General features: G+C 42.5%; 1 protein-coding gene across 8 annotated transcripts in view; it reads right to left on the bottom strand.

Moving 5' to 3' along the window:
• Positions 1 to 13,379, bottom strand: part of ankhd1 (ankyrin repeat and KH domain containing 1) — a 32,203-nt gene that overhangs the window by 6,808 nt on the left and 12,016 nt on the right. The window contains exons 3-28 of one of the 8 annotated variants that reach the window (XM_067598884.1): positions 10,195 to 10,351; positions 9,813 to 9,975; positions 9,476 to 9,623; positions 9,127 to 9,360; positions 8,900 to 8,994; positions 8,226 to 8,381; positions 7,541 to 7,622; positions 7,049 to 7,240; positions 6,802 to 6,911; positions 6,440 to 6,527; positions 5,328 to 5,455; positions 5,084 to 5,227; positions 4,867 to 4,969; positions 4,454 to 4,716; positions 4,005 to 4,283; positions 3,467 to 3,896; positions 3,232 to 3,371; positions 3,019 to 3,130; positions 2,714 to 2,859; positions 2,467 to 2,609; positions 1,669 to 1,882; positions 1,222 to 1,397; positions 788 to 950; positions 609 to 704; positions 380 to 496; positions 106 to 274 (exon numbers count right to left, since the gene is read on the bottom strand). In XM_067598884.1, coding sequence (XP_067454985.1) covers positions 106 to 274; positions 380 to 496; positions 609 to 704; positions 788 to 950; positions 1,222 to 1,397; positions 1,669 to 1,882; positions 2,467 to 2,609; positions 2,714 to 2,859; positions 3,019 to 3,130; positions 3,232 to 3,371; positions 3,467 to 3,896; positions 4,005 to 4,283; positions 4,454 to 4,716; positions 4,867 to 4,969; positions 5,084 to 5,227; positions 5,328 to 5,455; positions 6,440 to 6,527; positions 6,802 to 6,911; positions 7,049 to 7,240; positions 7,541 to 7,622; positions 8,226 to 8,381; positions 8,900 to 8,994; positions 9,127 to 9,360; positions 9,476 to 9,623; positions 9,813 to 9,975; positions 10,195 to 10,351 — 4,248 coding nt within the window. Of the gene's footprint in view, positions 1 to 105; positions 275 to 379; positions 497 to 608; positions 705 to 787; positions 951 to 1,221; positions 1,398 to 1,668; positions 1,883 to 2,466; positions 2,610 to 2,713; positions 2,860 to 3,018; positions 3,131 to 3,231; positions 3,372 to 3,466; positions 3,897 to 4,004; positions 4,284 to 4,453; positions 4,717 to 4,866; positions 4,970 to 5,083; positions 5,228 to 5,327; positions 5,456 to 6,439; positions 6,528 to 6,801; positions 6,912 to 7,048; positions 7,241 to 7,540; positions 7,623 to 8,225; positions 8,390 to 8,899; positions 8,995 to 9,126; positions 9,361 to 9,475; positions 9,624 to 9,812; positions 9,976 to 10,194; positions 10,352 to 13,379 lie in introns of all 8 variants that reach the window. The other 7 variants (XM_067598883.1, XM_067598885.1, XM_067598887.1 and 4 more) reach the window with 7 other exon arrangements.

Here is a 13,379-nt window from a genome sequence, read left to right as displayed (position 1 = left end):
TTGAGACAGGAACAGTTACCAAAGACTTAATTCAAGTACAATACAACTTTAAGTCTTGAAAATCTTTAAAGTCTCCATCTTAGAGCAAAAGTCATAAAAAGTTACCATCAGCTGAATCTTCCTTCTGCTCCTGCATGTCAGAGGACTCCTCCTTAGTTTTCTGCCCTTCCTCTTCCTCCTGCTTCCTCTTCTGCTCCTCCTTCTTCTTCTTGCGTTTCTCCTTGCGCTTCTCACGCTTGGCAGCCAGGGCCTGTTTCTTGCTCTCCTCCCGAGACTGTGAACATCACAGAGCCGTGTAAATAGTATGTTTGTCTCTATCCATACAGTCAATCGAGGATGCTGTGACCTACCAAACAACAGCCATAGGATCTGACATTACCTTCTCCAGGTCTAGCTCCTTGAGGAGAATGCTAGCGTTCTTGTTTGCCTCAGCTGCCTGCTGGTCTTTGGCTTTGACAATGGTCTCCATGCACTGGTGGCACTTCTTCAACAGCTCCTGCAACAACAGGGGACAAACAGCCTGAGTTATGGCTCTACTAACATTTTAATCATCTGTCGATTCCAAGAGATGTAATGGTCTAATGACTGAGAGGGAAATCAATACCTACCTTGTCAGCAATGGTGGCAATATATCTCATGCACTCAATATCTGATGGGAATTGGTTGACCTCCTTCACAAGGTACTGCACCACTTTTACATGACCCTAAAATGTCAAGTTGTATGGTTAGAAATCAGAGGTTTGCTAAAATGTGATATGACACAGTAAAAATCAGGATTACTCTGCACCTTGCGAAAAGCAGCCATGAGTGGGGTAATCTTGCGGTTGTCGGCTGCATCCACATCAGCACTGGCATGTACCAAGAGCTGGACCACGTCAAAATGACCGCCGTTTGCCGCCAGCCAGAGAGGCGTGTTCCCTTTCTTGTTACGTACATCGATATGGGCACCTCTGCAAAGACAGGAAGTAGTATTGACATTAAGAGTCACAGAAAGGCTTTGCAGCTCATTAGGTTGGGAGACAGGATGAATACATTGGCAACGGGCTGAATTTATGTCGTCAAACGTGATGTGACTGAAAAAGCACCATTTGTGTGCAATCAGTAGTTGCAAAGGAACCAGCAACACTAAAAGCTAATTCACACAACAGCAGAAAAGACAGAGGATCATCTCATAAGAAAACAAGAGTATGGTTCTGTACAGAGACATAGCAGAGCACTAACCTGTTGATAAGCAGCTCACAAAACTTGTAGTGGCCCTTGTCGGCAGCAATTGTAAGGGCAGTGTCTCGGGATGAGGGAACAGGGGGAGCATTGACATCAGCGCCTTTATCCAGTAGCACTCGACCCACCTCTGCATAACCTCCTGACGCTGCCTCCATCAGAGGAGTAAGACCAGTCTGCATGAAGTGATGAATCAGTTATCAATATAGCCAGCAGATACAGTGTCAAAAATAGAAAACCAGGTATATTTTTTGCATTTATTAAGTGGAAGACAACACATTGTGTTTTCTCCAACATTTATTAAATGTTTAACACGGCTTTATTTTTAACAATGGGCCATTGCAATTAGAATAATGGGTGCAGCTTGTATAGGCCCTAAACAGATATAAAATAAGTCTGCTAAGTGGAAGTCTGTGTGCCTTGGTGAATGTGATCAAGACTCCTCACCTTAGCACGGTGCTCTACGTTGGCCTTGCGATCTAGCAGCAGACTGACGACCTCAGCCCGCCCCTGGAAGCAGGCTAGGGTTAGAGCTGTGTTTCTGTTGGTCTCGATCTGGGCGTTGATGTCCGAGCCCATATCTAGCAACAGCTTCACTGCTGGTACATGACCATTCATAGCTGCCAGCATCAGAGGAGAGATTCCCAGCTTACTACCAGTCCTGGGGAGAAAGTAAAAAAAAAAGTATGATAAAGACACCAAAAAACTCAATGAAACATTCAACTGTTTAATGTACAAAATTGAATGAATGTGTTCAGAGTGAGACATTTTAGCATTTTTAATCAGCTCAGGCTGCATATTTAAACCCTTTAAGTTTTTTACATAACATTTTAATGTTTTGCATGTGCTAGCAGAATTAGTCAATTATTTTGCTAAATGTTATAATCTAGAATATTTGTCTTGGTTTCAGTAAAAAAATATATATATATTGCACAACAACATGCATTTTCACTTTTTCCAAAGTAATATTTATCAAAGTAGCACCAGCAGCTAGAAAGCCTTGGTTTTGAAGCCTTACTGTTTCTATGCTATGCTTTTATTTTTGGGTGCGACTAAAACCCAAAGGCAATTTTTACAGAGATGCTGTGCTTCTTTGGCACTGTGTAGTTTAAAAAACTGACAAATTCAACTGAAACAATGTTGTCACATTCAACCTCAGAGGAATGATTATCTCCTAAAACTGAACCTGCCATGTTCCACTCATACCAACAGGCCAATGTGATTATTGAGGTCCTCGTCCCTCACCTGGAGTTGATCTCAGCCCCAGCATTGAGGAGTATCTTAATGATGTTGACATAACCCCCAGAGGCAGCAAGACTAAGAGGTGTGTAGTCTGAAACGTTGCGGTGTTCCTTATTGGCTCCCCGTAGCAGCAGCAACTCAACCACCTGATAAAAACGTAGGTGATATTTAAGAAACACAGTTAAAGTCAAGAAAACATTGCAAAGAAATGTCAATATTGTGAAGGCAGATTGAGGATGAATGTGTTTACCTCCTGACGTCCCCCAGAGCAAGCCAAGGAGAGGGGTGTGTCTTTGGTTCTCTCTGACTGAGCCTCAATGTCACCCCCTTTGTCCAGGAGCACTTCCACAACTCCAACGTGGCCAGCAGTGGCAGCCAGGATCAGAGGAGTAAAACCTGTGGAGAACAGAGGGAATATGAGGGTTTATTGATTACAAAAACATGAGACACCTATTTTTGATCAAAATCATCAAAGGAGAGCCCTCTATTGTCTGTCAAACTGTTGAAAGTCCCTTTCATGTGCCCGATTTAATATAACACCTCATTATTACATACCTTTTTTGTCCCGGTGCTCAATGTTGGCTCCTCGTGCAATGAGAACAGACACCAGCTCCTCGTGCCCTCCTGCACATGCCAGTGTCAGCGCCGTGTCGTGGTTACTCTCCGTCTGTGGAGAAAACAAAGTTTCTCAGCAGGGTACTCATTGCATTGAATATTTTGAAGATCTCTATCGATTGGAAAAGTGGCAAAAATGGCAAAGTGTCTTACATGTGCATCTATGTCAACAGAGGGATAGAGGGGTAGGACAGAGGGTGGTGAGGCGATGTTTGCAGGCGTCTGTGTGGGCGGCTGGGACAGGGGTGTGGGTGAGGTTGTAGTGTTCAGCATGGGCACGCGGCTGCTGACAGCTGGAATAGCAAAAAAAAAAAAAGAACAAAAGTTATACAAACAGACAGCTTAGGGATTTAATGTTCCCTCAAGTCAACTGCAGACATGCACTTGCCTGCCATGATGTCATCCAGCGTGTCTGTGAGCGTCTGTGCAGGTGTGGCTACCATGAGCCCATCTGGGGCCTGCTGAGGTATCATTCCTGGGCCTAACCCAGCCAACTGTTGACCCTGGCCTTGCTGCTGTTGGCCCAGCATCTGCTGCCCTACCAGTACCCTCTGCAGCTCTGGGCTAGTACTTCCCGGGTAGTCTGCAGGGTTGTAGTCTGGCAGCGGTTGGATAGGAACGAAGGCAGCCTGAAGAGGCGGAGGGGGAGGCTGGGGCTGGGCCTGTGGTGAAGGGGGCAGAGGAGGCTGCTGTGGCGGCTGTGGCCCATCCCTGTAGAGAATTGTGTCCACCTGAGGAAGCTTGGTGTAATCGTCCTCTTCTCCTTCCACCTCATCCTCCGAACACTCCTCTTCATCATCGTCTTCCTCTTCCTCCTCCTGAAAAAGATACAGAATACACTTTAAGTATCTGGAGTCTACAAACACAGTGTTAAACGAGTCAAATCTAACATAAAAACAACAAAACAAAATTGTTAAGGGTGTCACCTCTTCCCCCTCCTCTCCTGGCTGCTCCTCATCTTTGTTGGCCTCTTCATCCGTGTCGGAGCTGGTGTGTACTTGGGCACCTGGTGTGGTGGGAAGGGGCCCTGGAGCAGACGTCGTACTTCCAGGCCCCGGGCCGGGGCCCTGGCTCTGTCCGGCCTCCTGCTCCTCCTTTAAGCCCTTCGCCTCCATGTACTCTTTGGTGAACTGTTGCTGTGTTTTCAGCTGCAGCTGGCGTTCTACCTTCTGCAACTCCTTTAAAATTTTCTTCTTCTTCTGCACCTAAGTGGACAACAGCCACATCCTTGTTTGACCAGACTTAACTTCTGATACTGTGCTACTGTGCATGTAAAATAACATTTAAGTGTAAATTGGCTTTTAAGGTAATATCCACTTTAATTAAAATACTGAAGAGAAGAATGAGAGCGGATCTCAAGTGGATGATGGATTACCTGCTCCTCTCTGCTCTTCTTCAGCTCCTCAATCTTGTCTTTGGTGAGCGGCTCCCCCTGAATGAGCTCTAGCGACTGAAGTTGGGCTTTTTCGATAGCGCTGATCCTCTGGCCCAGCTCGTTCAGCTTACCCTCCGTCTCCTCCACAATGCACTCTAGAGGCTGGCACAAATGGAAGGGCGGCAGAGGCTCTGCTTCAGGCCCCCGGCCGACTGAGCTGGGGACACCGGGCTGTAGGGCTGCCTGTCTCTGTTTGGACACGCCTGTATTTGAACGTAAGACGGAGCGAGGGTTAGGTTGGATTAACAATAAAATGCCATTTAACAGGGGAGACAATTAGCTCAATGAAGTCTGTAGCTCACCCACTTCATGAGTTTACTCAAAAGAGTGACAGGACTTGCAGCACTGATTACCTTTGCTGGAGACAGGTGGGGGTGTGGCAATGTTTGATGGGGCTCGGTCAGGCTCCTGAGGGGGCACCACCATGGCGAGAGCTTGGAATGGGACACGAGGAACCTGTAACAGAAGGGGATGTGTTAGTTTTAATCATCAAAAACGACTTTTCCCCAGAAGAGCAATAATAAAAAAGGTGTTAAAGCTAAATGCAGGCTTTATTGCTGGTCAGTTTACCTGAGAGGCATCTTGCGAGGGGGGAGTGAGCTGGGAGAGATCAGGGGCTGGGACAGACAGGATGTTGTTGGGGTAGTCCAACAGGTAGGACACCACATTAGTGTGGCCACCCTTAGCAGCTTCTATCAACATGGTCGAACCATCCTACATAAGACAAAACACACATGTCAATAATGTGTTATTAGACACAAAAGGATAATCATAAATATGCTCACTGGTCTTAATCCATGAGTCTGTGTATTACTTTGAGTCTGTGTGTAGGATCCGCCCCATGTGCCAGCAGCAACTCCACCACAGCCAGATGTCCTCCAGCACAGGCCAGAGACACTACTGTGTGATCATTATTGGCTGTAGCCCTGTTCACATTAGCACCTGGACATGAGATGAAGAAGAAGAAGAAGAAAAAAACACATTAACTCACTGTGTTTGAGAAATGGGATTCTAATTATTCCATTCACAAACTAAAACTCCTAAAGTCTCTCGCCCAAATTAATTAGGCATAACTCACACATGTAGTTTCTCCAAAACTAATTGAAAATAATAATTCACCAGGACGGGGGCAACACTGAACATCTGAACTGCTCCGAGTAACAACTATTAATTCATGACCTCTATTACTACGGAAAAAAAATACACTGCATAAAAGCTGGAAAAAAATCCTGTTTTCTCCAGCATTTTCATATTGATCTGCGTATAATTGTAAATCCCTCGAGTCAAATGTTGAAATCAATAAAACTACATTTAAAAAAGCATTTTCACACTATTTCATTACGTTATCACTGGTTATTTTCCTGAACTAAACAACCTACACTTTTCTCAAAATTGTCTCTGTTTTGGCTGCTTCACATAATATTATACTTCATATTATATTTACAAGGTTGCCGTATATAAATAGTGCTGTCAAACTTGACAATAAAACAAAATAAAATAACTGAGAAACTTGAAATTAAGGGACCAAGTCGTGACAACTGAAACATTGGGGGGTTCAAAAGACAACCAAAGGATTCTGATGAAGCAGCTACTCTGTATAAAAAAGTCCTTGTACGTCAGTCTATGCACCAGATTCGAGAGGCTTCCAGGTTTTACTCATTAAAGTGATACAGATAATGCAGTATACTTTATTTATGAAACAGGATCAAAATAAGGAAAAGTATCCTGCATAATTAAATTCACTGCATTGACGTCAAGTCAAATCAGCTTAAAATGACCGCTTCTAAGCATGTAGCAAAAATCTACGTCTTGACTTTTCAAGAAAAGATATTTCAGTAGCATTTTAGTGGATTTAGGTTGAAACAAATAATTTCCTGAAAAAGTACATTTAAATTGGTTCATTTGAACATCTAGTAAATAACACACCTTTGCTGATAAGGAACTGCACTGTACAGAGATGTCCCGCCCTTGCTGCCTTCATTAAGGGCGTCCGCCCCCCTTCAGACTCATGTTCCTGGAGAGCAAAGATGAACAAACATGTTAATTAAAGCTTAGCTCAGTCAAGAAGTTATGAGCTATATAAGTTCAGAAAAATGTGACTCCTAAAAAAAAAAAAATTGCTGCTGTAGTTCTACAATCGGAAAAACTCTCCTTCCACAATAGCTTGTTTTCAGTTCAACCAATTAACATTTGCCTGCAAAAGACTTTACTTCACATCTGTTCTGGTGTTATCTAGACATAAACAAACAATCATAGTAGACAAACAGGATTTAAAGCGAAAAGCATACCAAGTTGGCTCCAGCCTGCAGCAGCACATCCGCTACATCAGTGTGCCCGTTCTCGCATGCGTACGTCAACGCTGTGTCACCCGTCGCCGTGGTGGCATGAACATTTGCCCCTGAATGACAAAATCATGAGATTAGACTTGTAATCACGATGGAATAATTTAGTTATTTTTCCAATGCAGCTAAGCCTATTCTTCGTGTCTCTGTTCATCTAGATCTCCAGCTCATTGCCTTTCTTTTTCCTGCTCACCTGCAGCCAGCAAGTATTTGACCAACTCCAGATGGCCTTCTTGTGCAGCCTCCATTAGAGGAGTGGAGCAGCCCAACTCAATGTCGGCCCCCGCCTTGATGAGGAAGTCAGCCACTTCCAAGAAGCCTCCACAGCATGCTAGTGTCAGAGCTGTCTCCTGGGTCTCCTCTGTCTGGGCGTTGATGTTAGCACCTGGACAATAACAGAACAAAGACAAAAATTCTTACATTTTGCATTTGTCTTGTTGTACGTAGTATGCAGTGGCATGACACAAATGTAATATCAGTATGAAGTATGTGTTCCAATAAAAATAAAATTCAGTCAACAATAGACTAGTATCAGGACAATATGATTTCACAGATATCTTAGTCATCAAATACAAAGACAGAACTTATCATTCCAAAACAAACCAAACAAGTGTATGCTATTCACTGGAATTGCATTTCACTTTCAGTTTCCATTTCCCAGCTCTAGAAACAAAAGATCGTTTACCTTGAGCCAGCAGCAGTGCTACCATCTCCTCGTGGCCTTCTCTAGCTGCCTCCATCAGGGGAGTGTAGCCCTCATCATTAACCTGGACACAAACAGAAGCATCAGCAGATAAGAAATCATAGAGGCGAGTATGACTCACTGTGGGTGCAGAACTCTGCTTGTCTTTTGTGTCTGTGTATTCTCACTGGAGATGAAAGATATCAACCGGCTAGTCTTTTGACACCGGCATCCTGGTAAAGATGTTTAAATACAATGTGTTGGAAGAGGAGAAACCACGAGAACCTGATGCTGCTTTGGTTTATTCATCTTTGTCTTGCTTGCTCTTTTTTGCTGTTTTTTGTTTTGTTTTTTAAATCAGCTGTTCAGTTGGTTACATAAATGCCATTTAAATGTCAATAAATTAAATACCCATCACTTGTTCTCACACAGTTCCCATTTCTAAAACATTTTCTCCTCAGAATCCCAAATTTCTATCTGGATTTTAAAGGCTTTGGGTAGAGTTTAGTACAGTGATTATCAATAGTAACGGACAGTCTGTCAAAGAGTTCACATAAAAATATATCATTATAGTATATGTGAAATATCAGGTATTCACAGACACAGCTCAAGAAAGCATCTTCTCTGGTATTTTATGGTCTTTCTCAGACTTGTGTTGGTGTTTAAGTGTCTTTGTCTCTTTACATACCTCCTCCAAGTTGGCTCCCCTCTCTATGAGCAAGGCTGCCAGCTCCACGTGTCCTCCACAGGCTGCGAGGGTGAGGGGCGACTCGAAGGAATCAGCTGGCATGTTGACCTGCGCACCGCTGTCCAACAGCAGCCGCGCCACCTCCACATGGCCGTCCTGGGACAGCGAGACACACAAAGAATGTAGAGATAAGCACCTGAATAAATATATGGGATCATTTTTCAATTGAGCTAATATACAGTCACACGATGTGGGCTGTGAAGCGTTTCATACCTCACAAATCAATTTTGAATTATGGTCCTATAAATCCATTACAAAACTATATTTGATGCGTCTTTACACAGCGCAATATTTGGATTCCAAATTTTTTCTTGCTGCTTGGCTACATTCACAAAAGCATCATCATTAATAACGATCTTTGACTTACTTACGTGTGCAGTCAGTGAACAAAAGGAGTTTGCTTATAAAATACACATATTGGATTACTTTTAATACTGGATTTATAATCCAACAGTGACACAAATGCAGTCTCATATTCATAATGTGTCTTGAAAAATATGACAAGATACTAGTGACAAATTTTTAAGTAACATTGGAGCACCAGAAAAGGGTAAAATTTAAACTAAGACCCTGAGAAGAAAGCATCAAGGTAATGATTTGGGTCAGATGCTCACCATGCAAGCCTCCATCAGTGCGGTGTGCATCTCATCTGTCTTATGTTCCTGGTCTGCTCCAGCCTCCAACAGAAAACGCACCATATCCAAGTGACCTGCAGAGGACAAAAAAATATATATTTTCAAACCTTTTGATCAATATTAACAGAAAAATAGTGAATCAGAGCATGTTAATATTAACACCTAAACATTATAATAAAAGGAACAGACTATATCAAAGTTCTGACCTTTGTAGCAAGCTAATGTAAGAGCACTCTCTTTGAACTCATTGGAGTGTGTGTTGATGCCGGCTCCATACTCCAAGAGTACTCTGGCCACCTCCACGTGGCCAGCACTGGCCGCCTCCATAAGAGGTGTGTGTCCGTTCTCGTTGTGGTCCTCAATGTTAGCACCCTCTTTCAGCAGCACCTTCACCACATCCACGAAGCCACCAGCACATGCGTACGTCAGAGCTGTGTTGCCTAGAGGGACAAAAAAAAACAACAAACAAACAAACAGAAGAAAGATTAAAACATGACTGCAGAACATGGACAGAATATTAAATAACCATAATTATAGAGAAATTAGAAGTTTTACCTGTGGAGGATTGTGCATTTACATCTGCCCCGTGGACCAGGAGCAGTTTGACAATGTCCACATAACCTCCACTGGCAGCAGCCATGAGTGGCGTTATGTCCCCTTTTATGCCCCGGTCCTCCACATTGGCATGCATGGCCAACAAAACCTGGATGAAGGATGAAATATACAAAAAAAACATGTATGGAGGGTAGCTCAATATTGACAGATCTTCCCACATCAATCAAATAGTTAATATCATGATTTATTTGTTCTTTACAGGAAGAGTACACAGACTATACACTAAAAATTCATAATCACAACTATGCCAAATCACACCCTCCTTGCTTTCACATACCTGTGCAAGTTCATAGTAGCCAGCCGAGCAGGCGAGGCACAGCAGGCTCTCTCCTTCCTCTGTGTGTTCGTTGACACTCCGTCCCTCATCCAGCAATTTGCGCACAGCGTTGACATCCCCATCTGAGCACGCCTCTGCTAAACTACGGCTGAAAATAACCAGACTGCTACAATTACTGCCACTGTGACAGGTGAACACACATACGCCTCACAATTATGCAATCACCTAGCAAACACACACACATGCAGACATACTGTATGTCACTGAGATTTGAGACAAGTGGAAATGATTACATATGTACTTATGAATCCATTTATCCTCTATGAAACTGTGTACAAGATAGACTGACATATGCCAGTGTCAGTACGGGCGAGATACATACTTGTCGGCTTGGCCGGCGTTGAGTGTGTTTTCAGCTCTCATACGAGTCAGGGCTGCCGCAGCCTCATCCAAGGCACAACTCACAGATGACGTCAGTCGCCGTAGCACCTCAGGGTCTGCAAAAGCTTTACCATCGGCAGTGGACAGTTTACCGATGCCTGCCAAACACCAAAAGGGCAGAGGTGCATAGGGCAAGGCAAACCATATGGGAGCACAACCACACCAGACCAGATGAAGAAGCAAGTCCAGTCCAGCCAATCCAATCGAGGGTTAGTAGCAGCATACACAAGGAGGAAAAAGGGGAGGAAAAAAAAAAAAAAAATCACACAAAGACACAGAAAACACACACAAGCATTTGTTAATATGGCTTAATATACTTTTCCACTACTTTCTATACACCATCTATGATTCTTAATCTCTTTATTTTTGGTAATGACTGGGTCAAATGGTAAACAAGCTACAAAAACAAACATCCACTGGCCAACTATGGGAGTGTCCAGGTAAAAACAGATCTGTGACCAGGACAAAAATATAAGAATAAAGTGAGGAGGAGTAATGTTAGTTCTGTAAACTAGTAACCAATGTTTAGGTTCAGGCTGTTAAAGGTAGAAGAGATAAAAAGTCTCATCCTGTGTGAATTATAGATGGGTAAGAGGCAGTGAATGTGAGAGAAACAAACTGGAGATAGTGGTCAGCATGAGGGGGAAAAAATAGCATGGCTGGAAGAAAAACAAGGTGCCATATGAGAGAAAAATGTGTTTGTGTACGTGTATTTGTCTTGAAAGAGAAGAGAAAGCCAAAGAGGGGAACGAGAGGGAAGAGCCAGCATGAGGAAGAAAAACAACTTCTGCTAATGACCTACATTGAAGGATCTCTTTCAGGAGACATAACAAGGATCGTTTCCCAACCAGAGAAATCATTCGAGTATTTGTGTACCTGTGTGGGGTATCGTATGTTTATAGGGCACATGTAAAACTAAAAACAGCCAAAAGAGAAGAAAAAAAAAAAATAGTTGGCTTTGAACTGTTCGGCCTCATCCTAAACCCATCCATTAGCCAGGCAGAAGTGAGCTCCAGTCCTTGTGGTCCTCCTGTGTTTTTACCACTGGGCCTGCGACTTGAGCTAAACTTAGTACAGCTCTCAGACGAGGATTTCGCAATGATCCCAAAGGAAGAGGAAACAAGAGGTCGAGGAAGTTGATTATTAATGATTTACTGTACTATGTATCATTATCTCCGGGAATGTAAGAAGTTCACTGAAACAAAAAAAGACTGAACATACATCGGGGTGTGAGGCACTGTAAATACTTCAGACGAAAACAAAGAAACCAAGTGTGTTCACCGCAGCTGAGTTCTTCTAACCCTTTTTTTGGAAGGTGTATTTGTAAACTTCTGTAACAATACTGTTTCACACTTTTCACACAAAAATAACCAACCACCCAATGAGGTTGAAAATCTTTTCACTATGAGAAAAATGGACATTGAGCTCAGGAAGTCAGGACTGACTTGAAGCAGATTTAGTATGTTGTGTTTTAACTGGAACTAGCTACTGTCTAGCCACTGAGCTGCCTACACCCACTGTACCAATAACACAGTATGTAGTCTGAATAAACATTTTCAGCCAAGTTGCAAATTAACATTTTTTAGCCAACTTTTGTTTAAGAAACGACAAAATAGCAAGAAAGTCAACATTACAGCTCACTAAAGTTCTGAACAAAAACAGTTGTCATCTCTTATTTCAACATCAATGAATAATAATTTGTAAAACTATAAACTAACTCTCTGACTTGGGAAATGGCTCACTAGGTAGGAATGAATAAAAAATCTTTTATATCAAGTTCTCCACAGCATGTTAGAACCAGGTTTTGATCTTAGCTGGTTCTAGCTCTTCAAAATGGCCAAATAGAGGGTCCTAAGGTCCTAGGTGAGGCCTGCGTTGGTCTATAGCTTTACAAACAGTGTTGGGATCCTCAGATTCAAGTCCAAATCCAGGAAGGAAGAGGTATACGGTGTGTTTACCCATAAGCACCTGCATTGCTCTCCTCAAATCTTTGACATGTTTACAGGGACAACATGATCCTCTACAGACAGGTGACTAATGAAAGGAAAAACCAGAATAAATGAGTGGAGAAACATAACGAATGGAGATGTTTCCACACAGGTGCACTGCATCGTACAATTTAAGCCCCCCTCCCCCTCCAGTGTATTTTGGCATTTTTACGATATTTAATATTTTTCTGAGTCATTTCCTGGCTAATGTTGATTAGCCATACTGTTCGCCAAATATTTTTTTGACAAATAACTCAATTTTGGGCTCAAAGTTCAAAAATTTAAGCTGTTGCTAAAACAAAACTATGACGTACGACTATAGTAGAACTCTGCAGTCGTACGTCAGCCTTATAAAATCCTTTTGTTTTTGTGAGCGTCACAGTGGCCGCTGATACAGTATCAGACGGCCTGTGTTTCAAACTAAATACTTTGTGCAGACGTGCTGCAACAACAGATTAATGCTTAAAATATAAATAACTTATTTCAATTAAACACTCCGACCAAAATCAGCTCAGAAAATAACATTTAGTGTGGTTAAAGCAGGAAAGTCAATAAATCAGTCTGCAGTGATCTATAAATGAATGTGAGTGATTCTTATACTATCTGTTGTCCACAGCTGTGTATACTGTATGAGAAGCTTCTCCTTCACTTCATTAAATCCCTGCAGCATCTGAAGGCAGCAGGATTGATATGTTTATAAATCTGCAGCCTCTGAAAAGTGCCGTGCCAGAGCACAGTGCCATTACACTCTGTTCACTGTTTACCTTCACTAAATTGCCTGATGTCACCAGGCTGCTACAGTATAATCACACACACCTCAGCACCCATCAGACTGGTCGGTTATAAATCGATATTCTGCTTTGTTATGAAGGAGACGTTGGGTTAGCAGGTCATCGTAGCCTCTTTTCCAACTTTCTTTTTAGTAAGAGTAGCATCTCATGTTTTATCCTAGAAACACATTGCAATGCAAACGCTGTTGTATAACATTAATTACTAAATTATGTGACCATGTACAAGGTGAGATACATTATGATAATTGCTAAAATAGCATCAGTCAGATATAAATCATATATACAGTGTCACTGAATCAATTTCAGTAATTGATCAAAAAAACTACTCCATCTGTCTTTGGATGCAG

The sequence above is a fragment of the Thunnus thynnus genome, chromosome 9 (genome assembly GCF_963924715.1).
Source record: "Thunnus thynnus chromosome 9, fThuThy2.1, whole genome shotgun sequence".
NCBI lineage: Eukaryota > Metazoa > Chordata > Actinopteri > Scombriformes > Scombridae > Thunnus > Thunnus thynnus.
This window is presented reverse-complemented; position numbering and strand designations above follow the sequence as displayed.